This window comes from Peromyscus maniculatus, chromosome 11, assembly GCF_049852395.1.
Source record: "Peromyscus maniculatus bairdii isolate BWxNUB_F1_BW_parent chromosome 11, HU_Pman_BW_mat_3.1, whole genome shotgun sequence".
Classification (NCBI taxonomy): Eukaryota; Metazoa; Chordata; class Mammalia; order Rodentia; family Cricetidae; genus Peromyscus; species Peromyscus maniculatus.
In genome coordinates this window covers 8,296,952-8,324,784 of record NC_134862.1, presented here as the reverse complement: position 1 = coordinate 8,324,784, position 27,833 = coordinate 8,296,952, and the positions used below count along the sequence as shown (strand labels likewise).

The 27,833-nt window shown below is 47.1% G+C and overlaps 1 protein-coding gene across 13 annotated transcripts in view; it reads left to right on the top strand.

Moving 5' to 3' along the window:
- Window positions 1-27,833, top strand: part of Clasp1 (cytoplasmic linker associated protein 1) — a 231,372-nt gene that overhangs the window by 184,795 nt on the left and 18,744 nt on the right. For 11 of the 13 annotated variants that reach the window (XM_076547178.1, XM_076547174.1, XM_076547176.1 and 8 more), the window contains 6 exons: window positions 4,395-4,538; window positions 5,399-5,505; window positions 16,567-16,717; window positions 23,132-23,375; window positions 25,649-25,839; window positions 27,607-27,735. In XM_076547178.1, coding sequence (XP_076403293.1) covers window positions 4,395-4,538; window positions 5,399-5,505; window positions 16,567-16,717; window positions 23,132-23,375; window positions 25,649-25,839; window positions 27,607-27,735 — 966 coding nt within the window. Of the gene's footprint in view, window positions 1-4,394; window positions 4,539-5,398; window positions 5,506-9,546; window positions 9,664-16,566; window positions 16,718-23,131; window positions 23,376-25,648; window positions 25,840-27,606; window positions 27,736-27,833 lie in introns of all 13 variants that reach the window. The other 2 variants (XM_076547170.1, XM_076547169.1) reach the window with 1 other exon arrangement.

The window sequence follows — 27,833 nt, the reverse complement described above, 5'->3', positions numbered from 1 at the left end:
GTGAGTGCCTGTGTTTACCACCTTCTCAGAGAAATGGTTTCCAAGGGTAGCTCACTACCTTCTTAATAGAGTAGCAAGGGGAGGAAGATAAATCATAACTATCCAGGGCTCAGGGAGGCACCTTCCCCTGAGCAAGGGCCCAGTTAGATTGCTCGCTGGGTGAAGATGTTTGCTGCTGTGCAGAAGAGGTGAGACAAGGAGATCCTGGGGACCTCCAGCCAGCCAGCCTAGCCTGCTGGGCAGACTCAGTCCACTGAGTGAGCCTGTCCGAAAAACTGGTGGACAGCACCTGAAAAATCTGGAGGTAGTCCTCTGGCCGTCACATCTCACACACACACACACACACACACACACACACACACACACACACACACACACTGAAAATCTCACAATACCTGTCTTCAGTTGTTTTGTAAAAGCACATTCACTGTTCTCAGTAAATGAGAAAACTCTGTGTCCTTCCTCTCTCCACTTCTGAAGTTTTTGCAACTGAGTATCAACACTGAACATTTGTCAAGGTTTAATTTATGTCTGACAGCTTGGAAGAATTCCCTTCTTCTGTAAGGTGTACAGCCACCAGGCAGATGGTGGTCCTAGGAGTTCTCAGCAAACAGTGACATTTGAAGAACCTTTTACTTTCCTCCAGATTCTACTGGAAGGGAACAGATGAGAATCACTCAAGTTTCCTCTTGATCTTTAAATTGCCCAGACCCCAACAGTTTCTAAATTGTCCATTAGAAAAGGTTAGCAAGGGGCCGGGGAGATGGTTCAGTGGGCAGGGTGCTTACTGCACAAGTGTGAGAGCCTGAGTTCAGATCCCAGCGCCATGTCAATGTGGGGCATGGCAGCAGTCATGAAATGCCAGAGGAGCAGAGACAGGCAGGTCCCCAGCACTCACTGGCCAGCCAGCCTAAGCAGATGAGTGACCTGGTGAAATGAGTTGGAGAACAGTAGGGGTGGACATCTAGTTTCCACAAATGCACTCGTGCGCGCGCGCACACACACACACACACACACACACACACACACACACACACACACACACACAAGAAGGTTAGCAGCACTTGGAAATTTTTGTCAGGCCATCTCAGTGGTTGTGGCTGTGGTGGAGACAGTGGTGCAGGAGCACGTGTGAGGATGGGGCGTGCCTTTCTCCACCTTCTGAGTTGTTAGTAAGCGTAAGTTATGCCTGTGTTTTCACAAATGCTCCCCAAGCAGTTTAGTATTTGGAAGTAATCTTTCTGTTTGTTTTTGAGGCAGAGCATTGCTAATTAACCTTGGCTGCTCCATTTCTAGACAGTGCTAGCCTTGAACTCAGAGCTCCGCCCACCTCTGCTTCCCAAGTGTTGCGTGGAATGACCCTCCAGTGTGATCACCTTGACAGTAATGGCAGATAGAATCCTTTCTTGCTTGCTTCACTTCTCGCTAAATCACAGGATTTTAGACAAAATATTTGAGGGCCATAACAGTCTCATTGTAAAACTTGGATTTGAAATATTTTCAAAAGCATATGCTTAAATTCTATTTCTAATTTCCGAAGTTTTGATCTGATTAGAAGAAGATTGTACTTTGTAAACATCTTTTAGCCGAAGTTGACTTTTGAGGCCTGGAGAGTTGGCTCTGCAGCTAAGAGTACTTGCTGCTTGTGCAGAGGACAGAGTTCAGTTTCTAAGTACAGCACCAGGTGGCTCACAACTGTCTGTAACTCCAGCTCCAGGAGATACCAATGCCCTCTTCTAACGTCTGCAGACATATACACACTTGTGCACACGTGTATGCACAAACACATACAGATAAATAATAAAAATAAATCTGTTTTTTAAAGTGAAGGACTGGAGAAATGACTCAGCAGTTAAGAGTACTTGCTGTTCTTGCAGAGGACCCTAGTTTAGACCCCAGCACCCACTTGTAATTCCTGCTCCACAGAATCTGACACACATACATTTACACACTCACTATATATATATATATATATATATATATATATATATATATATATATATATAGTGATGATATATATATACATTTAAGTTAGCATTGGGATTATTTGAAAAAAGCTAGTGGGTTAGAATTTAAATTATTGTGTACTTTGTTTCCACAGATAAGTGTATTCATATTAAATAGCCAAGAATTTGTACATTGTCTGGGGCTATAGGCCTACCATTCTTAAAAGATGCTGCTTTTTAATTAGCATCATGAAAAACTCAGGTTAGTTTGTGGTGTTATGTAACATCATCCTAGGAGGAAATCTGGTCTCTTAAAGACAATGGCACATTTCACGTGAAGAAAGACTGTTCAAGAATGTGGTGGGACCTGGGCTATAGCTCAGCTAGTGAGTAGAGTATCTGCCTAGCATGCACAAGGCCCTGGTTCCATCCACAGCTCCTCATAGTGTGGGCATGATAGTGCACAGCTGTTATCTTGTTATCCTGGCACTCAGGAGATGGAGGCGGGGAAGCCACAAGTTCGCAGTCATCGTTGGCTACATATAGCCAAGTTCAGTTTGAACTTGAGACTGTCTCCAAAATGAAGGGGCTGGGGGGCACTAATAGATCTGTGCAGCTTTCAGGTGCCGGTTCCTACACATAAAACCTGAGTGCCTGTGCTTTCTTATCCAGTGACAGCACACTTGTGTTTCCTTGCTGAAATTCCATTTTCCTGCCTGCTTTCTTCTTATGTGATTTTTCTGCATGTATGTGAGCTTTTCCTAACACCTAGTTCAAGGTTTTTAACTGTTCAAGTTAATTTGCACATTGTTTGAAGTTGGTTTTGTTTTACAAATCACCTTAACAGTGCCTTCATTTGTTGGGAAACAGATTGTTTTGGATGATGCTTAAATTTGGGAAAGTATGTTTTATTGTAGGACAATTGGTAATGATGTTTCTCATGTGTGGTAAGAGTTCACTGGACATAGTGGTCTGGATAGAAAGGCTGGTGACTAATTTCAAGATCAGGAGAGAAAATGGTGCCTGTTTTCTACATGAATGGTTCTAGAAAATCCAAAAAAAATTTTTTTTTTTTTTTGTCCCATGAAGAATATCATTCTAGCACAAGCTACGCAGAGAAACCCTGTCTCGAAAAAACCAAAAAAAAAAAAGAATATCATTCTAGCTGGGTGGTGGTGGTGGTGGTGGTGGTGGTGGTGGTGGTGGTGCACACCTTTAATCCCAGCACTTGGGAGTAGAAGCAAGCGGATCTCTGTGAGTTCAAGACCAGCCTGGTCTACAAAGCAAGTTCCAGAACAGCTAGGACTGTTAAACAGAGAAACCCTGTCTCCAAAAAATTTAAAAAAGAAAGAAAGAAAAATATCATTCTACTTAGTTTTTAATTTGAGCCTATATCCTAGAAAAATATCCCAAATACTTGACTGCAATTCTAAAATTTATAGCCTCTGAAAAAAAGATATCATATAGTTAGTTAAAATGAAATAGAAACTATTTCTAAAGACTATAAAGAAACTATTGTATCTTTAGAAATAGTTTTGCATAATTTTTTTTCCTTTCTCTTGACTCTTAGAAATGAACAAGAAATGACAATTGGCATTTACCAAAAGTATCTTTCAGCTTAGTTTTTGAGGTGGTTTTGTTTTTTGTTTTTTGGTTGTTGTTTAATACAATGTCTCACTCTTCACCCTTGGCTGACCTGGAGCTCACTGTGTAGACCAGGCTGCCCTAACCGGGGTCTTCTCTGCCTGCCGTGCTGGGATAAAGGTGTGTGCCACCGTGTCCACTTTGGCATCTGTACGTCAGCCTCCTCGTTCATTCTGGAGTCTTTGGGGCTAACTCCCTGAGGAGCACTTGGCTTGTGGGAAAGCCCCTGTCTCCTGTTTTAGCTCATTGCCTCCCCAGGTGCACCAGCACTGCCAATGTCTATGCATTGTTACCTCAGTTAATAAAAAGTTTACTTTTGTCTATCATCGGGATCCCATTTGTTTCCCCAAAGTCTGTGTCCTTGGTTCTGAGGCATAAAAAAGGGAAGTTTTCATGTGTATTTAAAATTTGTAGTTTCTCAGTCAAGTGCAGTGGGTAGAGTGTCCCAGGATTAACCCAGCAGTGGTTTACCTGGAAGCTCCCTCTTCCCAGGCTGCACCGGGGTACACTGCCAGCCTGTCCAGCTCTCACTGGAGTGAGAGCAATCTTAAACATCTAGTATGTTCTTATTATTCTATTTACTGACTTCCTTCCTAGTGCTAGACAACAAAAGAAATGTGTCAAGACCAGGGCATTAAAACAGAAGCAGGGAATGTTCCTGATAAAAGTCGGGCTCTTTCTGACTGATGTGACCATTTTCCCCAGATTTCAGTTCTATAGAAATGATCTCCTTATGAAAGAGCGTTAGTGAACACTGTTGAGACATGGTGTTAGACATCTCTTAGCTATGCCTTCTCTTTCCAGGCAGCACAGATTGTGCTTATCTCTCTGTTTGAATTGAACACACCTGAATTTACCATGTTACTTGGTGCCTTGCCAAAAACATTCCAGGATGGTGCCACCAAACTCCTGCATAACCACCTCAAGAACTCCAGTAACACCAGTGTGGTAAGTGCCCTGCTTGTGGTTCGGTCCTGACCTCCAAGTGACCCACCCAGCTGCAAGGCTGATGGACAGCCAGCTTCCCTGTTCTTTGTTAATAGCTGTGAGCCTATGGAGGTTGGGGTCCTTTCTGATCCTGGCGTCCGCCCTGGAGGTGAATGGACTTGGTACTCATATGTGGCCTTTTTCTTAGGGTAAGGTTGTCGAGTCAGTTAACTTTTCACTCAGTTGTTCTATTATTCATTCAGTCTTTGAATCTGTCTTAGATATTTTAGCTCTGTCATGAGAGAAATGCTTCATTGTGTGTATCACGCTAGCACAGCTGTGGTAGTTCCTTTTCTCATTTCAAGAGGAGCTGAGGGAAGGGAGGATTTGTTTTGGTTCACATTTCCAGGATGGTACAGTCACCATGACGGGGATGCCAAAAGCAGCAGGCAGGAGGGGCAGCCGGTCACGCTGCATCCATAGTTAAGAAAGTAGTGGCTGTTTGCTGATGCTCAGCTCACCGTCTTCCTTTTGTGCAGCCTGGCACTCCAGCCTGTGGGATGATACTGCCGGTATTCAGGGTGCATCATCCACCATCATTAATCCAGTCTTGGAGGTTTCTCACAGACACCTCTAGTGATTCTGGATCCCGTCAGATAAGAGTCAGTATTAACCACCATAAGCTGACGATGGTCATTAAGCTCCAGGCATTCCTACAGAGCAGTTATCCATCCATCAGCTAATAATTTGTGGAGGCCGGGACTAGGGGACATTGTGGACAGCTCCTCCCCATTTACACATGGCTTAAGAGACAGAGTGGAGTTGGATTTGGATTTTCGAGAAAGCCTTTGGACAATGATGCCTACACTCCTTTGCTCCAGGGATCTCCAAGCAATACAATTGGCCGGACGCCTTCCCGACACCCCAGCAGCAGGACCAGCCCCCTGACCTCACCCACCAACTGTTCCCATGGGGGACTATCTCCAAGGTAAGCTCCCTCCACAGGAGTGAGAACTGAAGAGGCCTGCCTTCCATGCAGCCTGGCTTAGACCTCAGCTTGTCAGCAGAGTGCTCAGAGCCGTGACCGTGTGGTCTCTGGGTAACTCCCGTGCTGCAGTGAGCAGCTTATGCTGTGTTCTCTGTAGTTCGGCTAGCTCTAAACACTGAGCCCGGTACCTCATCGATTTTAAAACTGAGGTCCCATGACTTCCGGAGGAAGCCTGTGACTGTCCTCTAAGAGCTGGAGAGCCCTAATGGTATTTATTGAGTTATCTATAAACCCCTCAGAGTCTACACCAAGCCTGATGTCGTTTTCAAGTCAGGGAGCTGCTCCAGGCCTGCCCATGTCCCATTTAAAGCAGATGCTGCTCTGAAAAGACAGTGGCCGGGGACCTGTGTGTCACAAGGCTCAGTGCGTAGATTCCTGTGAGGACCATGCGCAGTGGCCTTACAGAGTCAGGGGGTTAACTTCTTACTTGTTCGTTTTTATTTTTGTTTTCGAGACAGGGTCTACTATGTGATCCTGACTGGCCTGGAACTTTCAGTATATATCTTGTCTTAGCTCCAGGTCGCTGAGATTATAGTCATACACCACCCTGCCCAACAGTGGGGTGTGACTTCAGAGAAGAAAGCGCTCCATCTTAGGACTTGTTAGAGGTCTGCAGGGAGACTTTGATAACTCCCTCTCGTGGTTTGGCATTTACTTAGCCCCGCAGAGTGGTGCTTCTATGAAGCCACAAATATTCTAGACTAGCAAGGGCCACAAGTGCTGTTTTATCTATGAGAAGTCAAGGTCTTTGGACTGTGAGAGTCTCGAAGAGTTTTGTCCTGTAGTACTGTCATGAGGTCTTACAATGCAATGAGAATATGCCAAATGTGCCCTTCCCTGGTCAAGGCCTCCGTCTGCTGGAAAGATGGCCACATTTATTCCTGGTCTGCTTTTCCTTTGAGACAGGGTCTCTTAGCCAGGCTGACCGTATAAGCAGAAGATAACCTTGAATTCCCAATCCCATGCCTCACTTCCCCCAGTGCTGGTATTACAGTATGTGAGACCAAGCCTGGCACACACTTTTAAATGTAACTTTTTGTGAATTTCTTTCTTACCAGTAGAGTTCTTTTCAGGCCCCAGGTATACTATCAATATTATGGAACAAAGGATATCGTTTTCGCTTGGGGAAAGCATGCTGTATGTGTGTTTATTTGTTTGTTTGTTTGAAAGCATGTCTTTTACAAGCTGTTATAGCAGCTTGCTGTTTTTGTATTGCTTTGTACATGATCCCTGATCTGTAATATCTGGTCTGATGTTACATCTTCAGATTCGATCTGTGTTGTCAGGATTTCAGTGTGTTGTTAGAATTAGATAGTTGTGACCAGAAGCTGATGAAAATACATCTGCCCTTCCCCCAGTGTGATAGGCTACTAAGATCTCTCAAGTATATGTTTTATCCTGAGTGACCAGGGTCCAATCCAGACAGTGAAAATTTGATGGAAAATGCATATTCTCTACAAATTGTTGCTTTGTCTAGACATGATGCTCTGCACTGTTAACTGAGAAGTCTGTTCTTTCATAATGTATAGTTCATGTATCATACTTTTAGTTATTGCATTATTAGGTAATAAGAAAAGATACCTCAAATGAAGCATTTTATTATTTTATTTATTAAATGCCTAAGTTTTAAAAAAAATGGGTGGGTGTGCTAGTAGAATCTATCAAAGAACTGGCTAGAAATTAATCTTTGTAGTTCTCCAAATCATTAAAATTTTCCATTAATTCTTAACCATAGCTTTTTTTTTTAACTCTTAGGTGAAAGGAATGAAGAGATTTATTTTCAATATCAAAAGGTCTGGCTGTGGCCTACATATTTTCTTGTTGCCAAATCTTTTTTTAGGGAATTATTTAGTTCTTTCTTTAAAAAAAAAAAAAATGCCCCCCTTCAGTGCTCAGACATCTGACCAGCCTGCCCCAGCCTGAGCTCCACAGGAGAGATGGTTTGTCTCTTGGTAGAAACGGCCCCTCCTGGTTGTATCATGGGAAGAAACTCTCAAGTGGGCAGCATGCTTTCTACTAGGGGAATTATAAAAGAAATGAAGCTTTAGACTCAGCAGAAGAGTTGAATAGCTTGCCACATCTCGAGAGAGAGTGATAAACATGTCACGTGCAGCCTCCTCCATGTTTCTGAGTGGTACCCTTGGAGCATGATCTGGACTGTAAAGTGTTAGCTTTTTATTCTGAAGAAGAAAAAAGAACAGTTACTTGTTTTTATTGAATTCTGAACATCAAGATGAACTAGGATTTAATTTTTTTTTTTTTTTGCCCAAAAGTTCGTGATTTGATCGTGGTGATAATAAGGGATGGTTCAAAAGCCATAAGAGCTCTAATATGATGCTAGCTTTAGACCTGTGCGGTGAGGAAGTTCTTTTCTTCAACCCAGTGGTAATCAGAGATGCCAGCAGGCTAATGCTTTGTAAACCATCTCATCACTGAGTAGTTCTGAGAGAAGAATGGCGGCCAGCTATTCCCAGCTAATGAACAAGTATGACATGATATTTGATATTATGACCTATGTTTTTTTCATCGTTTAACAAATACTTATAGCTTAGCTCATTTTGCCCATTATGATTTCGTGGTAGAGAAAGGTTGCAGTTCCAAGCGTCCGGGGTCTTGCTCCAGTCTGGAGGATGCCCCTGATGAGCGTGTCCTCCAACAGGATGGACCTGCATGGTCTGCTCTGGCAAAGCCGCCCCGCAGCGGCTCTCGTGTCCTCTCCTGTCAGAGTGCAGTGGCGCCTCTGTTCCCCCAGCCCAGAGTGTGGCTTCAAGAAGGGCTTTAGACCCTGTACCACGGTGACCTCCCTCCTCCAAGCTGTGTTCTCCCCACAAATGGCTTCTGTGGCCCTCCTCAGGGATGCTGATCCTGGGGATACCTGCTGTGAGAACCGTGTCAGTGGGTACTGAAAGTGCTGAGGGCTCAGTTGGTAAGCCACGTGCCTTGCAAGCCTGAGGACTTGAGTTCAGAACCTAGTTTTAAAATTGTTTTAAGAAGGCCCGGCACAGTGGTGCACGCGCGTATTCCCAGCAATAATGTGATGAGAGGTGAAGACAAACAGGTTCCCAGAACATGCGTGCAAGCTAGCCTACCTGTCCTACATGGTGAAGCTCCAGATTGCAGGGGAGGCCTTGTCTCATATAGAAAATAGAAGGTGCCTGAGAACTGGTGCCCCTGAAGTGGTCCTCTGACCTCCATACGTACACACATGTACAGACGGTGCTGTGGCAGGCAGGATGCTGTGGACTCTGCCCTGTGTTCTCATTCCGTCCTCTGTACTTGTAGCAGAAGTACAAGCCCAGGCCCGGTGGTGACACTGTGGCCAGCAGATAGAGACCTGTGTCCCCAGATGTATTTTAGTTTCCTTTGGATGATACAGAAGCAGGGGGATGCCATTTCATTTCTTTATTCTATTTCCTTCTCTGAGCTAGCAAACTGAGACTGACTGCCCCCGTGTACCCACCCTCCGATGGCACTTGTCCCCTGAACTCCCACCAGATCCCCAGGGCAGGAGCACTGTCCATCTCTGGAGTGCTGAGTCACCATAATGTGGTCTTGGAGATCTCCTTGCTTCCTTCCCACTTCAACTGAGTCTTGAGAGTGCCACCTCTGGTCATTTCAGGAATAACCACTAGGGTGGTAACCTGAGCATCCTTAGTTTCTCCTAAGTGCTTCCAGTGCACACCCAGCCCAGGCAGGCAGGTGTGCCCTCTCACAGGTATGTACACTAAATTTGGGGACTCGATTGACTCTTAAAGTCAGCTTAGCCCATGGTTGGGAAAGAAAAGAATACTGAGGAGCAAAGTGTAAGATGAACCTGTTCTTTTTCTCTGTGTATGAAGTACTGAATTTTGCTCCAGCTAGTTTGATGGGACTTTGTCAGGAAAGAGGAGACTTGAAGACCCTCTGCTGGAGTGTCTTCCTCCTCCCCTCCCCTTTGCGTCTGTGTTTCTCTCTCTGATTTTCCTCTTCTGATCACTGCAGTCGGTTGTGGGGTTGGAGTGCCGATGGGCTATCGAAGCCCCCACCTCCCTTTTCTCAGCCTAACTCCATTCCCACCGCTCCCTCCCACAAGAATCTCAGGCGCTCTTACTCTCCCAGGTAACATGCTACCTGTTAAATTTGTTCAAAATGTCACAATATTATTGTGTTTCCAAGGTTGCTCTGGATCTTTTGGAAAGCCTCTGCACGCCTCTGGTGTGAGCCTTGCTTCCGTTTAGCCTTGCAGGAATGGAGCCTGGGTGAGCTGTGTGAGCAGGAACAGGCTCGGGAGCCAGGCTACTGCTCCATCTAAGAACAGTAACTTCTTTAACCACCCAGCCAGACTCCTCACCATTTACCCTCATGGGCTGTTTGGCCTAGAGTGGCACTCAGGACACATCATGATGTCCATGTAGCAGTGAAGGGTGCAGTTCCCTTAATATGAGTGTCAGGTGCAGAAGAGCCCTGCTAAGGGTCGGGTAAGACCTCTACTTTGCACAAGTCGCTCTTTCTACACGAATGCACAGACCGACTGCTTCCCTTATATGCTATGTCACAGCACCCAGACCGGATGCCCTAAGAGCTTGTGTCTTAGTTTGCTTTTTACTGCTGTGATAAAACGTCATGGCCAAAAGCAGCTTGGGGAGGAGAGGCTTTATTTCAGCTTATAGTTTATAGTCCTCCTTCCAGAGAAAGCAGGGCAGGAACTCGAGGCAGGAACCTGAAGGCAGGAACTGAAGCAGAAGCCATGGAGAAGTGCTGCTTCCTGGCTTGTTCTCATGGCTTGCTCAGCCTGCCATCTTATACCACTCAGGACCAGCTGCCCAGGACATGACACTGTCCTTAGTGCCTTCCCACATCATTCAAGAAAATGCCCCCACGGAGTTGCCTACAAGCAATGTGATAGAAGCATTTTCTTAACTGAGGTTCCTCTTCTTGGATAATTCTAGCTTCAGTCAAGTTGACAAAACCAAACAAAACCCCCAGGATAGGTAGCTTCATTGTCTCATCTCCCTCCAGATGCCCTACCTAGGACTGAAGCTCTAATTTTGTGGTGGAGCTCCTCCCTAGCATGCCTGAGACCCTAGGTTCAGTCTCCAGTACTACTAACAAACAAATGCGTTAATTGGGAAAGATGCCCTACTTTCAGATAGGACATTATTTGTCCACTGGCTGCTGGCAGGACGTGAAGCTGCCCAGCACCGGCTGAGTGACCGTCACAGGTCTAGAAGGACAGGCCTTCTGTGAGGTTATAAAACAGTTAAGTCTGTGATCCCAAGAACACTCTATGTGCTCCTCCAGACACCTTTTCCAGGTCTCTCGGATGCTGTAATAGATCCAAAGCTAAGAGCATGCCTTTCCTAGAAGCCTGTCATCACATGGGCAGGACACAGGCGTCCCGGCTGTCACTGTGCTCTGTAAGAGGAGTGTGTACCCCACTGTGTAAAAGGATAAGAGTTTTTTAAAAAAGAAAAGAAAACCAGAGGGTCTGTGAGGTGATGTTCCCATGCCTGACAACCTGAGTTCAGTCCCTGGAACCCACATAAAGGTAGAAGGTGAAACCAACTCCACAAAGTTGTCCTCTGACCTCCTCATATACATCATGGTGCTCGTGCATATTTGCGCGCGCGTACACACACACACACACACACACACACACACACACACACACACACACACACGATAATAAATTTAAGAATTTAAAAAGCAAGTCTGGAAAACAAAAAGTAGCAGCCATGGGTTCCTGTGACAGCTGATGCATAGACTTGTTTCTACTTTTTAATGATAACTGCACTTGTCCCTGTTTTTTGAGGTTACCCTTGTCACCCAGTGTAGATCCACTTCAACGACTGTCCCCCACATGCTGGCCTGCATGTCCTTCCACATACTGAGCCTCACTCCAGCCATCTTCCAGCCAGCCATCAAGATTGCCATCCAGAGGACACCCCTCTCCAGAATCGTCTTTCCCATAAGCACAGAGTAACACATCAGTCTAACTCCCCAGCGGGTAACAGTTAGCACACACTGACTTACACCTTGGGCTGGGGCTTGCCTATGTGCACAAGGCCCTGGGTTCAGTGTCCATCATTGAGGGTGAGGGGAAACATAAGAACTTGTGGTAAGCAGATGAGGAGAGAAAGCTGAGTGGAAATGACTCTCTTTGTGTGGTAGTCATCTCCCAAAACGACAGAAAAGAAAGGTCCAGAGAGCAGACTTCTCTCTTCCCGTTCGGTTTCTTCTTGGCGTCCTGACGCAGTGCCCCTTCCCACCCACGTTCTGGTTCTCCACAGGGCAGTCACTGGGCTACTTTAGGCTGCAGTGTTGAGTAACAGGACCTCAGACTGTTTGTTGGCTGGCTGAGTTACTCTTCCTAATCTAAGACTCCTCAGGAAGTCGTGGGGTCTGAGCTGATGTTTACAGGTGATCAAGACCTGCTCTTTAATCTGAAAGATTATGTCCTGGGATTGTCTCCAAACTAAAATGAGGCATTATGTGTCATGTGCAGGTTCACCTCACCAGCCCCTTCATGGTCTGCTTCTGGGTCCTTCCCCTGGGCCCCATGTGTCATCCCTCAAGTCTCAGGTTGGGGCTCTGTCAGTTTCAGTCCTAGCTTCAGGTGGCTCACAAATGCCTATAACTTTAGCTCTAAGGGGCTAACAACTGCTCCTGGCCTCTGTGAGTACCTGTGCGAGTGCGCACATGCACACACACATGCACATACATATACAAAAGTAAAAGCATAAGTCTTTTAAAAATAGATTTAGGGTTGTTTGTCCAGCCCACTTCCTGATGACAGCCTTCCTGGGAAATTCTTTTTTTTTTTCCTGAGAAGCGGAGACTTAAAGGGTGTTGATCTTAAGGAAGATTAATCCATAGACATCATAAAAAAGGCAGAAAGGGGGATGGTGCCCATCACTAGACAGCAGTTGCCTCTCACACCTAGAACTCAGCTTCCTCCCGAGAGACTTGAACAAGTAATCCTCGGAGAATGGCCTCAGAACACCCACAATGCTCCCAACGTGGCAGCTGGAGTTGTCATTCCTGGAAAGGGAGAAGGGAACAAGAGCTGGCAGAGCCTTTGTTATCTTCAGAAGAGGCTGTTGTGATGGCGCAGTCATTTGAACTGAAATGAAATATTTTAAGAGAGTTTGGGTTGAAAATCACGGGGTGAATTTATCTGAAAGCCAACATTCTCTGAAGCAACACGTGGAAAATAATATTGTGACATCCCTTAAAAGGTTGAACGTTCCTCCAGACCACCTCTCGTCCATCCATCACTCTCTCAATTCTTTGAGTTTTTTTTTTTTCTTTTGCATGGGTTATGCTATTATCTTTGGTTGTTGTGATTACAAGTATTTAAGGCATTCTTTTACATCTTGTATATATATTTTATTTGAGTCATAATATTCAGTCTTTCTGTATAAATAGTGTACTGGTCAGATGTATAAACACTTCTGAATGTAAGCTGGTGTTGCAGAGTGCCTAGGGAAGGAACGTGGGACTCCCTCTCCAGTCATACTTTTAACATTCTGGAGAGTTGACTTCGGGACAGCCTGTGACCTAAGAATGCCTAGAACCCATGAGTTCTGCTCGGTCTGGTTTTCAATTTAACTTCTCATGGGTGCACACATTGGCTTCAGCTGCAGATGTGTTCAGGGCTCATGTTTCATTTCACTGAGTGCCAAGGCCAGTCTTTGAGTTGGCACGTGTTATCTGAACTCTCCTAATCCAGCTGATGTGTGCTTCCTTCCATTTATCAGGAATGAGGGATTCCGTGTGGACCAGTTGTGCAGTGCTAGGCCAGTGGCTTCCACCCAGAGAGTCAGCTCAGGGCTGTTGCTGTAGCCAGCTTTAGAAAAATTCTGGATCATTGCACCCTCCAGCAGGCCGAGATCTGGCCACTTCATGACACTTACCCAGTTCCGGTTGTGTTTGGCTTAAAGGAAACTTACTTCTTGTGCCGTATATGGCTAGACAGTGTGGTCATTAGGAACAGATCTCACCAGTGGACACCTTGCTCTTCAGCTCTCACGTTGTAGAAGAGCTGGCAATGCCGCGTGCTTGTCTGTGTCCAGCCAAGGATTGTCCGAGTGCACAGCTCCTCAGCTAGCTCAGGACTTTCTAAAAGTGAAATTTGTTTGCAACATCTCATCCTTTCTTGAATACTGTGTTCGTTACTTTTCTATCACTGTGATAAAACATCATGACCGAGGAGCTTACAGGAAGAAGAGTTAATTTGGGCTTATGGTTCCAAAGGGATGGTGGCAGCAAGTAGCAGGCGTGGCAGCAGGAAGCTGAGAGCTCACACCTTCAGACCGTAAGCAGGAGCAGGGAGAACAAACTGGGGCGAGGCTATAAATATAAACACTCAGAGCCCACCCCCTGGTGATGTGCTTTCAAGGACACACCTCCTAAACCCCCAAACAGTGCTACGAACTGGGAACCAAAAGATCAAATAGCAGAGCCTGTGTGGGACATTCTCATTCAAACTAGTAAATTCCACTCCCTGGCCCCCATACGCTTGTTGCTATGATAGTACAAAGTGTATTTAGTCCAACTTCAAAAGTTCTCATCGTCTGAAAGCCCAAAGTCTCTTTAGAGTCTCTAGGAATCTCTTACTTGTAGCCCCTGGAAAAGCAAGCTAAGTTACAGATTTCCAGTATACAGTGTCACAGAAGAGACACTGCTGTTCCAGAAGGAGGGAATGGCGGCGTAGTCAAGAAATACTGAACCAACATAAGAGAACCCATGAGAGCAAATGCGACTCCTCCAGCTCCCTGTCCATGTCTGGGCTTTTCGAAGGCCCCGATAGCTTTGTCCCGCCAGCTGCACTGCCTGTGATGTACGTCTTCCCTGGGCTGGTTCTACTCTGTGCACAGCTTTCCTTGGCAGATAGCTCATGACTGGCGTCTCCAGCATCTTGGGGTCTCTCTCCACTGTTAACAGACTTCACTTTGACAGCTTCACAAAATGGCATCTCAGCCTCTTGCCTTCTTGGGGCATCCATGTACGGATTCCCCCACCACACCTTGTCTTTGTTGTCTCTCTGAAACTGCAGAAAGAGTCACATCCCTTTCCCTCTTGCATCCTTCCTGCCTCTAAAGCCAGTACCACACGGGCATCCTTACCTAGTTTAGCACAGCAACACTTTTACTCAGTCGCTTTTTAGGAACAGAAAACTCCTTAGATATGGTTTCACAATTTGGAAGCTTGGCTGGGTGGGGTCTTGATGAGGGCATCTTTCCCTTTGTTTCTGTGCGGAGCAGGGGTCTCTCCCTATCTGCCACGGCCCCTCCTTGTAGCACAGGGCTTGACAACGACGACATGGAGCTGCTTAGCACTGTTTATCTCCACAGAGTGCAGTTTCTGTCTCTCTCTGCCCCGCTTGTAGACTGCACAAGTGTGGTCGGTAATAGCTATGCCACGGGCTCAATGCCATCCTGTCTTGAAATTTCCTCCTCCAAAGAAATTAGTCCATTGCTTTTTTACTTAGCCTCAGGCAGCTTCTTCGGACAAGGGCAGCCAGATTCTTTCTCAAAAATATCACAAGAAAGTTCTCCGGCCCAGTTCCTAACTCTGTTCCCTTCTGAAGCCTCGTGAGCTGAGCGGCTGCAGCCTGCATTGCTCTCAGCACTACTTCCTGTCTTCTGGGCTCCTGCATGATGGCTCCCAAGTCTTCCATATTCCTCCGTACAACCACATGGCCGGGTTCCTCAGTCTCTGGCACCAGCTTCTGACCAAGACAGAAAGTTTATTTAGGTTTACAGTTTCAGAGAGGTAAGAGTCCATCATGGCAGGCAGGCATGGCAGTAGGCAGGCACGGTGGCAAGAACAAGAAGCTGAGAGTTCACATCTTCAAAAGCGAGCATGATGCAGAGGGCAAACTGGGAGGTAGGCAAGGCTTTGTATTCTCAAAGCCCATAGCCAGTGATACAGTCCTCCAGCAAGGCCACACCTCCTAACACCCGCTTCCCCCCACCCCCCAATAGTGCCACCAACTATGGACCAGAGCTTCTGGGAGACAGTCTCACTGAAGCCACCACAAATGCTTTCTAAAGCAAGCAGTGCTTCGACCGTCCTTGGCTGATGCCCCAGCATGCTTTGCTTTCACTGTTGTCTACCCGTCCTGTGCTGCTTGTCTTTTGAATTCTCAGTAGGGAGGTGTGGGTGTTTTCTCGTGGCCCTCTTCGTTCAGTGCCCTTTCACACATCTAAAGAACATTTGCTGACATTCTGCAGAACACCAGAAGACTCTCCTTTCTTCGGTTTCATGTTTTATTATTATTAGTGTCTCAGAGGACAGCAATTGACATCACTTTCCCATAAAGGACTAGTATTGTTTCTACAAGTGTTTTTAGATGTCCATCCAGGAAGGTGGCTCATCTCTTTAAGATTTGCTTTAATAAAAGAATCTGATATTCCCAGCAAGCTCCTGGGTAGACCACGTGGGAAGTAGAGCCCCAGGAGCCCAGTGAAGGAAGATCTGACTTCAGCTCCCAAGCTAGTGTCTTGTATTTTTGAAGGTAGGGTCTTACTTGTTTCTCCAGATTGGATTCTGGTGTGCATAGCCTGGTCCTGGGAAGTGGTTTGCTCTACTCTTCAGAAGGCTCTCTGTAATCCGAGCTTATTTCCATGTGCCTGTTCCTCTAGAGTTTGTACATTTGAGACCAGTAACAACCAAACACCCATTTTTCATCTCCAAGAAAAGAACGTTCCTTTTCCACCTCCATTCCCTTGTGCATCCAGTCACCAATGTCACTCCTGAGTTCTCACGTTCTCGTGGCTTTGTTGTTCCTCACTGGTTCCTGGGTGCTGTGTGCTGTGTCTGGGGCCAGCTTGGACGTGAAAGATGGACAGTGGCAGTGCCCTACAAGAGCTGCCCCCTTTTCATCCCAACTAACCCAAAGACCCCAAGTATATTTAGTCTTACTCCGAATTACTAAATCATTTAGGCCGGTGTCTTGGTTTTCTACACATACCTCCATTTTTCAAAAAATGCTTTTTTTTTTCTTTTAAATTATAGCATGCTGGACTATGATACAGAGAACCTGAACTCTGAAGAAATCTACAGCTCTTTGCGTGGAGTTACAGAAGCCATTGAAAAGTTCAGCTTCCGAAGCCAAGAGGACCTGAATGAGCCAATTAAGCGAGATGGCAAGAAGGACTGCGATATCGTGAGTGTCCTGGGCCAGGGGACAACTGTGTCAGTTGAGTGGCAGTGGACTTGAGTCTTTTCTACACTGAACTCCCTGGTGACCACGTTTTCTACTCTGGTGCTAAAATGATGGTGTTGTTAGAGGCCCAAGGCCATTTAAAGACATTTCGGGAGAGATTCTCAGCTTTTATTCATCTGTCTTTGTTCTGCTTCTATGATGTGATAACGTGGTGAGTCTGGGCCCAAGCGATGCTCAGTCAGTGAAGTACTTGCCACACAGGTATGAGTGCTTGACTTGGGAACCACATTAAAACTCGGGAGGCAGAGGCAGGCAGATCTCTGAAAGGCCAGCCAGAGCTCCACAGAGAAACCCTGTCTCAAAAAAAGAAAAAGAATAATTATAATAGTAATACTACAAAACAAAAAGCTTGGCATGGGAGAATGTATCTGAGTGTCTGAAAGCCCAGCTCTAGGGAACCAGGGACCCTAGAGCAGCAGTTCTCAGCCTGTGGGTCGCAGCCCCTTTGAGGGTTGGATGATCCTTTCACAGGGGCCACCCAAGACCATCAGAAAACACAGACAGTTACATTATGATTTATAACAGCAAAATTACAGTTATGAAATAGCAACAAAAATAATTTTAGGGTTGGGGATCACCACAGCATGAGGAACTGTATTAAAGGGTCACAGCATTAAGGAAGGTTGAGAACCACTGTTCTAGAGGAAAAGGCGTTAACAGAGGGCCCAGAAGTCTCCTGTGCTCTTAAGACAGGTGATCTGGTGAGGTGGTAATGTCTGAGAGGAAGAAGAGAGTGAGCAAGCGCAGTGACGCATTGAGAACGCCGTGATTCTCGCTGTGGGTACGTGTGGATTGCAGGGCCCGTGACAGCTAAGCCAACCTAGAAAGTCAGTGTGGAGGCCAGAGTGGAGACTTGAGAGGCACTGAAGAGTGAGTCTGTGGTCTGAAAAGAAAGTGAAGGGTGAAGTGCCCGACACCAGGTGAGGACAGCGTCCTGAGGAGCAGCCCAGGGAAGCACAGCCAGGAAGATGGGAAAGAAGCCAAGGGGTGAGGTCCCGGGGGACCAGGGACAGAGCTTCAGGGAAGACAACCCGCTTTCCTCGCGGGAAGTCCATGTGAGCTTCCATGCATGATGATTTACCATGTGTATGTGCCGTAAGTGGGCACCCAGTGTTCTGTTTGGGGTCATTTCAGTGCTTTCTATCATTTTTTTATTAAGAAATTTTTTTCATTAACCTTACACACCAACCAAAGATCCCCCTCTTCCCTCCTCCTACCCCCTCAGCCCTCCCCTCCCAATCCACCCCCCGCTGCCCCCCACAAGAAGGCAAGGCCTCCCATGGGGAGGCACATCCAGTAGAGGCAAGTCCAAGGCCCCCCGGGCGGCGGCCCCCCCCCCCCCCCCCCCCCCCCCCCCCCCCCCCCCGTCTCAAGGCTGCACAAGGTGTCCCATCATAGGTAGTGGGCTCCAGAAAGCCCGCACATGCACCAGGGATGGATTCTGATCCTACCACCAGGGGGCCCCCCAAGCAGATCAAGCTACACATCTGTCTCACCATGCAGAGGGCCCAGTCCAGTCCCATGCAGGCTCCACAGCCTTTGATCCAACTTTCATGAGTTCCTACTAGTTTGGTTTGGTCGTCCCTGCAGGGCTTTCTATGTTTTAAAAGTACAAAAATGCTTTGATAATAATTGAAAGGAGTAAAAATTGACAAGAGAAAGAAAAGATGGCGAAGCCCAAGAAACCTCACATTTCCTGGGGACCCATTATGTGGAAGGGACAGGTTGTCAGAGCTACAGTGCCATTGGTGATTAAGGCATCGGATTTTGATCTGTTTGCGTATATGTGGAACTGGAAATTGAACCAGTGCTGACTACTGAACCACATGCAGCTCCACCTCTGATATGTGTTCCAAGTCTACTCAGCTTGTCATGGTATCTGTCATAAACAGTCCCTCCCTGAAATCCAGACAGCCCTTCCTATGCACAGGCCCTTCCTCAGTGGAGTCGATCAAATACGCACCAGAATATTCACTAACAGCCCTGTAGTCTAAATGTATACAGACTGTTTTCTTTATTGATGATGGATGTAGGAGGTCCAGGCTCACTGTGGGCAGTGCCACCCCTGGGCTGGTGGCCCTGAGTGCTTTAAGAAAGCAGGCTGAGCAAACCATGAGGAGACAGCCAGGAAGCAGTGCTCCTCCATGGCCTCTGCTTCAGTTCCTGTCTTCATGTTCCTGCCCCAAGTTCCTACCCTGACTTCTTTTGATGATGGAGTGTGACCTCAGAGTTAGAAGCTGAAATAAACCTTTTTCTCCCCCAAGTTGTTTCTGGCATGGTGCTTTCTCACAGCAACAGAAACCCCAATTCAGACGGGGAAGAAATAGTTTATTTCATCTTACAACTTAGAGTCAAGCATTGCAGGAAGCCAGGGCCAGAAACTGGAAGCAAGACCTGGAGCAGAGAGTGCGAGGAGCCCTATGTCCTGGCTTCCTCCTCATGGCTTGCTTACATAACCTAAGACTGCCTGCTCAGGAGTGGCTCCCCCCGCAGTGCGCTGGGCCCTCCTCATCAGTCATTAAGTAAGAAGATGCCGTACAGACATGCCCACAGGCCAGTGGAATGGAAGCGGTTCCTAACTGTTCCCTCTTCCCATCACATAGTCCACGTAATGCTAATTGATGTCGCGTTGTCAGGAACTGACCAGTACAGACACACTTGAAGCTAAGAGGCTGAGGCGAGGTCAGAGCCAGTGCACTTGTTCCTCAGGTGCACACGTAGGTCTGGCCTGCCAAGGCAGCGTACGGACGCAAGTCAGAGCTGGTGGGCAATGGCTCCCACCAGAAATGACAGTGTTGAAAATGTTGGAAAATCCATTCTGAGCAGTTACAGAGGTGCAGGGACCAGGTATCCAGGTTCCAGTCTGCTTTTAGTAGACGTTATAACATTGAATGTAAGAGAGATTATAATGCTTTAGTGAAATGCAGGTGCTATGTGAGATTAATGGAATTGTCTGGAAGTCAATAGGAATGTTTGTGTGTGTGTGTGTGTGTGTGTGTGTGTGTGTGTGTGTGTGTGTGTGTGTATGTATGTATGTATGTATGTATGTATGTATGTCTTTCAAGACAAAGTTTCTCTATGTAGCTTTGGAGCCTTTCCTGGACTCACTCTGTAGCCCAGGCTGGCCTCAAAGAGGCCACAGAGATCCGCCTGCCTCTGCCTCCAAAGTGCTGGGATTAAAAGCGTGCACCACCACCGCCCAGCTAGGATTATATTTAACACACGTGATTGTCAACTTTACCCATAATTTATTCTAAGTAAAGAACTCAGCAAAAGAAAAGAACGGCATTATTTCCACAAGGTATCATGTTTCACTATTAGTCTACAAAACTTTACACATGAATTGCTTATGCAGTGAGGAAAACAAAACAAATGTCAGTTGTATGTTTATTGGAATGCCCATCTTTGCAAAATCTACATGAAGAGAAAGACAGAAAAGAACTAATACACAGAAAGTAAGACTGGAGGGCTGAGAAAGTGGCTCAAAGGGTTAAAACACTAACTGCTCAGTTCAGTCCCTGATACACAAAGGTGGACAGAGAGTGGACTCCGTGAAGCTGTCCTCTGACTGTCGACTTGTGTGTGATACACACACACACACACACACACACACACACACACACTAATAGTAAGAATTACAAAGTTACCCATGAATTACCTTCTACTCAGGAAGTTGCTATTGAGGTATAGTCTACACCTTGTTGGTATGAATTTGTGTAGATCTATACCTATATTATTTGTTCTCTGGATCCTTTTAAAAAAAACACTTATTTATTTTATGTATATGAGTGACCTGTCTTCACGCACACCAGAAGAGGGAATCAGATCTCATTACAGATGGTTGTGAGCCACTATGTAGTTGCTGGGAGTTGAACTCAGGACCTCTGGAAGAGCAGCCAGTGCTTTTAACCACTGAGCCATTTCTCCAGGCCTATTCTCTGTATCTTAAGTATAATATAGAACTTTATTTGTAGGTGTCAATGACAAATGCATTCCAGATCTTCTATGAGGTATATGTGCAGAGAGTTGTAAGCGTGGATTCAGACAGGTATCTGTAGGCTAGCATTTACAGTAGCATTAGTCATGGCAGCCAAGGTGAACACAACCCCAGTGTGGATCAGCAGGTGCCAGGGTAAAAATGTGACAGGCAGCCTTCCAAAGGGAAGAAATCTGACCTGTGTTATAACCTAGTTGAACTTTAAATGTATAACACCAAGTGAAATAAGCCAGTTGCAAAGGGGCTAGTATTTCCTTATTTCCTTTACCTGAGATACCTAGCATAGCAGATGAGTAGAGAATAAACTCAAGGTTTGTGGGGGCAGGGGAATTGTTAATTATTGGGTGTAGGATTTGGGAGGAATAATGAGAAAGTTTGGGGTATAGGTAGTGTTGATGATTACACAAAATAGTGAATGTATCTAATGTCATTAAACCATGATTATGGATGGTTGAAATGATAGGGTATGTGTATTTACCATAACTTTAAAAATATATAAACATACAATGACGGTTGTATCTTGTTAGCAGCACAAATTCACTTTTATGGGAATCACCAGTCTGTTCCAGATTCCTAGAAATCATGTCCAGGTGAGGAAATAGGCTGCCCGTTGCCAGCACTTGGCCCAGACATGTTCTCATAGTTGTCATGTAGGGGCTGCACAGGCAAATGTGCCCAAGGTACAGTCCTGATCCCAGGTCCCGGTTACATTTCTGTTGCTGTGATAGAACACCATGAGCAAAAGCAGCTTGAGGAGGGAAGGGGCTGGGGGGGGGGCCATGCACACCTTTAATCCCAGCACTCGGAGGCAGAACCAGGCGGACCTCTGTGAGTTCAAGGCCAGCCTGGTCTGCAGAGAGAGAGATCCAGGACAGGTACCAAAACTACACAGAGAAACCCTGTCTTGAAAAACCAAATTAAAAAAAAAAAAAAAGAGGAGGAAAAGGTTCGTTTCTGCTTACAGTTCCATGTCATAGTCCATCCCCAAGGGAAGTCAGCTGACCTGGGTGCTGGGGGTGGGTGATGCTCACGGACTTGTTCTTTATGACTTGCTCAGCCTGCCTTCTTCTAAAGCCCAAGGCCACCAGCCCAGGGGTGGCAACACCTCCAATGGGCTGGATGCTCCCACAGTAATTATTGACTAAGAAAATGCACCAGAGCCTTGCCCACAGGCCAGTCTTCTAGAGGATTTTTTTTTTCAGTTGAGGCTCCCTCTTCCCAAATGGCTCTAGATTGTGTCAAGTTGACGTAAAACTAGCCAGCAGAGCAAGACTATCAAAACCATGCCAGAGACCATTGAAAGACAACTGTTAAGACAGACAGGAGAAAAAAGTTCAGTACTAGGTATCCAAAGAATGGAAGAGTGGTTTTGGCCTGGGAGATACTTACTGTGTCTCAAGGTTAGAGGTAAGTTTGAGATAATCTGGCTGACCCTCATTATTATCTCAAAAAAAATCTACAAATCAAGGGGCTTATTTGTGGAATTTTAAACTGCTTTAGGCTCTGAGCAGTACTCTAGCTTTCTCCGTGGAGGTGCTGTTAAGGTTCTGTTGAGAAGCCCCAACTGTGGGCATTGGAGCCGGAAGCCACAGTGGTCTGAGGCAGGCTTCTCAAGAGTGGACAATGGAGGACATAACTCCTCCACTTCCAAGGAGCTCTTCAGACCGCATGGTAACAATTCTTAAGAAAACTCATGAATCCAGTGAACCACCAAATAACAAAAGAAAACAGGCTAAAATATATAAGCAGATATAGGGATGTTCTCTTCAGATAGAAATAACAATAGCATGGAGCTGGGGAGATGGCTCCATGATTAAGAGAGAGCACTTGCTGTTCTTCCAGAGTTCGGTTCCCAACACCTGTATCAGACAGCTCACAACTACCTGTAACTCCAAGAAGAACACTCTCTTCTAGCCTCTGTGTGTACAGACAGACAGACAGACAGACAGACACACACACACACACACACACACACACACACTTTTAAAATGTTTTAAATAAGATTAAATATCAATAGCTGCTCTTTTGTCAGTGGCACCTTGCGAATAGAAATCCCTGGCTCTTCTAAGAAACTCCTAAGCATCAAAGAAAATGTGTGGGCCGGGTGTGGTGGCGCATGCCTTGAGTCCTAGCATGGGGAAGACAGCTAGCTATGTGGATCTCTGAGTTCAAGGCCAGGCTGGTCTACACAGTGAGTTCCAGGCCAGCCAGGACTGCATAGTGAGACCCTGTGAAAGAAGGAAAAGCGGAGGGAAGGAAAGAAGAGACAGACAATTGGGGAAAGGAAGGAGGGATGGAAGACAAACAAATGAACAGGTGTGTCGGGAGGTCCAGAGTGACTGTGTGCTGTGTTCCAGGTGTCCCGAGACGGAGGAGCAGCCTCACCTGCCACCGAAGGCCGGGGAGGTGGTGAGGTAGAAGGAGGCAGGATGGCTTTGGACAACAAGACCTCCCTGCTCAACACGCAGCCTCCACGTGCCTTCCCGGGGCAGCGGGCACGGGAGTATAACCCGTATCCCTACTCAGACTCCATCAACACCTATGACAAGACGGCTCTGAAGGAGGCGGTGTTTGACGATGACATGGAGCAGCTCCGAGATGGTCTGTCTGCTTGCCCACCCTTCTGCGTCTCCTACACACTTCCCTCTGCCATCCCTGGGGGCCCTGTCACACAAATAGAAGCGTGGGGTCTGCCCTGGTCCATCATTTGCTCAGAACTGCTTACTGAGTCCCTGCTATGTGCTTAGGCCTGGGAGGTCCCCTGTGAGTAGAAGCCTGCTTGGTCTTAGCCTCTGAGAGCCTGCAGTCTGTCCATGGAGGCTCTGCTACTGGGACTTTTCTAGAATGCTGCCTACGTGGAGGGGTTGACCCAGGGCACAGGCATCTAATGCTTGCTCGTGAAGACCTTGGCCCTTACTGCCCTAGCTCCCGTAGCCATGAAGGTAAAGTCCCAAAGCCATGTGCAGGCTTCCCTCTTCCTTTTGCAGAGTGGCACCCTGGGTCTTCTCAGGCTGTACCCTGTGTACCAGAGGAAGGAGGCAGGGCAGCTGATGGTCATTGCTTGCCTACCTCACGCTGGCACTTTGCTAAGAGGCATATGCCCATTAGCTCCTGAGACTGGAGACGGCTGTTCTCATTTTACAGGCTAACAAGTAGATTCAGAAAGATTAAGATACTTGCCCAAAATATAACAGAGGGATGTGTCCCTGGAGTTCTTCTGAGTCCCGTGTCAAGATCAGTATCCAGGGACAGAAAATGTGGCTCAGGGATTGAATTGTACTTCGCACATGTGAGGCCCTGGATTCAGTCTGCAGGACCAAAGCCAGTGGCCGGCCAGGGACTATTGGTTGGCCTGTGTTTGTGCCAGCAGCTGAAGCTTTTCTTTCCACCTCGCTCACACTTGCTAGCTTTGCTCTATGGGACCTTCACATGACATTTTGGCAGCTCGTAGTAGATCTGTTTTGTTTGAGTGGAAAATTATGTAAATTAGCATTCTAAATAATTAATAACTGTTTGAGTGCTTTCTGTAATCATGAAGTAACTGGATTGGCCTGCCGGAAGGAAAGCAAGGCCCACTTCCTGGCATGATTGCTCGAGCCTGTTGGGTTACAGACTCAGAGTGAGCACACTTTGGAGGGGGCTGCTGCGTGAGGCAGGGGGCAGGCTCGAGGCACAGAAGGAATAAAGGACCTGATACTGTGCAGTTCTGAGGTAGAAGACAGTTCTCCAGCTGTCCAGAACAGAAGAGGCATCGAGGGTCAAAAAACAATCCCGGAGCTGTCATTTCCCTGGATTTGCCAAGCGCTAGTCTCCTGGCTGTGAGCCTGGGCTGGCCGGCGTTTGCTGTGACCCATGCTTTCTGGGAGAAGGGGATGAATTTTTTTCTTTGCTTGTGGAGTCGCTGCACCCGGTTCTTCTCCTTTACTGCTCTTAACCAGACGCTAGAGTGTCGGTTCCTCTTGTCCATCACCTGGTACTGAAGAGCTGATGGAGAAAGGCAAGCGTTCAACATGTGAACTTCCTTATGTCCTTGTCCCTTAATCTCAAAAGCTAAAGAAATTTGCAAATATGCCCCAGGAATGCATGCGTGTGGTGACTTGTCTCCACAGCGGCTCCCCATGCTCCCTGTTTAAAGTTGAGTTCTCAGGGCTGAGGGCTTTTCAGTGAGTACGACCAGGGAAAGAGGTGCCTTGGAGCCGTGTGGTGTAGTGCAGAGCCCTGCGGCTAACAGTGGAGGTGAGCAGGCTTCCCAGTCTATGGGTAGTCTAGACACTTGGGTTGTCATCAGTTACTCTGTTGGTTCCCAAGCTCTGCACAGCCAAGAATGGAACAGATATCAGTCAACGTGATAGTGAGAGGGTCTTGAGGGAATGCTTGCAAATGGAATGGGACAGATACTAGTCAGTGAGAGAACGGGAGGGCCTTGGGAGGATGTACACACTGGAATGGGACAGATGTTAGTCAATGGGAGAATGGGAGGGCCTTGGGGGATCCAATTTGTGCGTTGGAATGGGTTCCCTAATGGTTAGAGGTTGTCCAATAGAAAGCCTGACTCAAGACTGTGGTAGTGGAAGAGAGTTTAGAAAAAGATGGGCTTTGTTTGTTTTTTATTTTTTTAAACCTCTGTATAAAAATAGACGGGGGAAATGGGAAGGAAGGGAGGACTCACAGGACTCTGGTGTTGTGCAGCTAGCCTGGCCCTCTGTTCTCACAGCATGGTAAGAATGTCGGGGGTACACAGGGGGAGGCTGGCAGCCAAGCAAGGCAGCATAGGAGGGGAAAGGGTAGCATCGATCACTGAGAGTCGAGGTAGGAAAGAACATGGCGGGAACGCTGTGGCCAACATCTCCTGAGGTTCCTCATTGTCTCTGCAGTGCCCATTGACCACTCGGACCTGGTGGCTGACTTGCTGAAAGAGCTATCTAACCACAATGAGCGTGTGGAGGAGCGGAAGGGAGCCCTGCTGGAGCTGCTCAAGATCACCAGGGAGGACAGCCTGGGCGTGTGGGAGGAGCACTTCAAGACCATCCTGCTGCTGCTGCTCGAAACTCTAGGGGACAAGGATGTAGGCACTCACAGCCCTTCCCACATGGGCCTTCCCTGATCAGGGCTGACTAGCTTCCCTTTGGGGGTTCTGTGCCTGGTTTACACCAAATCAAGTGTTCATCCGGTTTCCACATAGTTCCTGAGCACTCACGAGCCTGCAGCAGCCACATCAGCTCACATGTGCAGACCCAAGTCTCCCGGCCAACGAAACACCTTCCTGAACCTAGATAATTTCACACACAAGTTTGCCCAAACCCCATAGTGTAGGTGGTAGCCTTGCAGAATTCATCTTCACACAAGTTTCACTTTTATTTCATATGAAATAGAGAAGTTTATTTTTAAATTTTTTAATTAATTTGCTGGGAAGTAGTGGCAAATGTTTTTAATCCCAGTACTCGGGAGGCAGAGACAAGCGGATCTCTGTGAATTTAAAGCCAGCCTGGTCTACAGAGCAAGTTTCAGTCAGGGCTGCAGAGAGAAATCCTGTCTCGGGGGAAAACAAAAACAAAAACTAATTTATGTGGGCACATACAACCCATGGAGGGGGCGGGGGACACACAACCTGTAGGAGTCACTTCTTTCCTGCCTCTGTGTGTTTTGGGGATTAAACTAAGGTCACTGAGCCATCTTTCCTGCCAAGAATTTATTTTTTAAAAGACAGATTCCCAAGGTGTATTAATAGTTATAAAACAAAACCTTCATGCTGGGGCATTTGAATGTGACAGAGCAGGCTTTGTAGCATGGCTGGGCTGTGACGCTGAACCTGGTACTTAGTGGCTAACCTTGGAGGAGGTGATCCAATCTAGCCTCCTGCCTTTGGAGCAGGCCCCTGCCGCAGAATTGGGAGGGAACGGCTGGGGTTAAACTTGCTGAGTAATGTCCGTCTCTCCACATTGGTTTTTCGTGGCCTGGCAGAGCTGGAGCACAGGGCTGGGAGGCCTTCCGAGGAGCTAGCACAGTGTGAGGTCGTAGCCAGCCCCAGGGTCACAGTGCTGGTGCCTGGTGGCAGCAGGAGTGGAGGAAGGGGTGAGCAGTAAGTGCCGCCCTGGGATCGTTTGCTGACTCGGGATTAAAGGTCTGGCGTTGGGGAAGTGAGGCAGTGAAAGTCCACACTAATTTTTCTTCCCGGCTACACCTGCCCTGGCCCAGCGGGGAGATGGGATGACGTCACACAGAGGCGGGCAGGTGCTGTCTGTGTGCGTGCGTATGCACAGTGCACTGTTGAATGACAAGGAATCAGGATGTGCTTCTCGGCTCTGTTTGCAGTAAACTCCGCTCTCTTTCTTGAGATTAGGCGTCTGTTTGGAATGGCTTTTCTCCAGGCACATGACTTGGGCCTTAACAGCTTGAGGCCTGTTGCATGGGTGACCTCATCACCCCAAAGGTCAGGAACAGACACGGGTCTCCAGCTGACCTCAGAGAGTTCACAGCCTGGCAGGCCCTGTCCGTGAGCTCATCCCTGTGTGTGTTTCACGATGACTCGTGAGCCCAAGCTTCCATTCGTCTAGAAAGGCTAGGGAACTGACCGTGAACTTAGACATGCCATCTTCATTTGACCCACAGTATAGAGTTCATTGTAGAAGCCTTTGCCAGCCTCTCCAGGTACTGGGTCCCAAAGATGGACCCATGCACCAGTGACTCCCCTCCTGGAGTTGACTGTCCAGGAAGCCCATGTTGAGGAGACTTTTGTCATCCATGTAGAGGGGCCTGTGAGCCCATGCATGCTGTAGGCATGGACAAGGGCCACGTACTATTTGGTGACATTTCTTTTCCCCCTCACACCTAGCATTCCATTCGAGCTCTGGCACTGAGAGTTTTACGGGAGATTCTGAGAAACCAGCCAGCAAGATTCAAAAACTACGCAGAACTGACGATCATGAAGACGCTGGAAGCCCACAAAGACTCCCACAAAGAGGTGAGCCCTGCCCCCAGTAAGGAGCAGGTAAAGGGCTTGCTGTGCAAGCATGAGTACCTAGTCCGTCTCCAGAATCCACATTAAAAAGCCAGTGACCT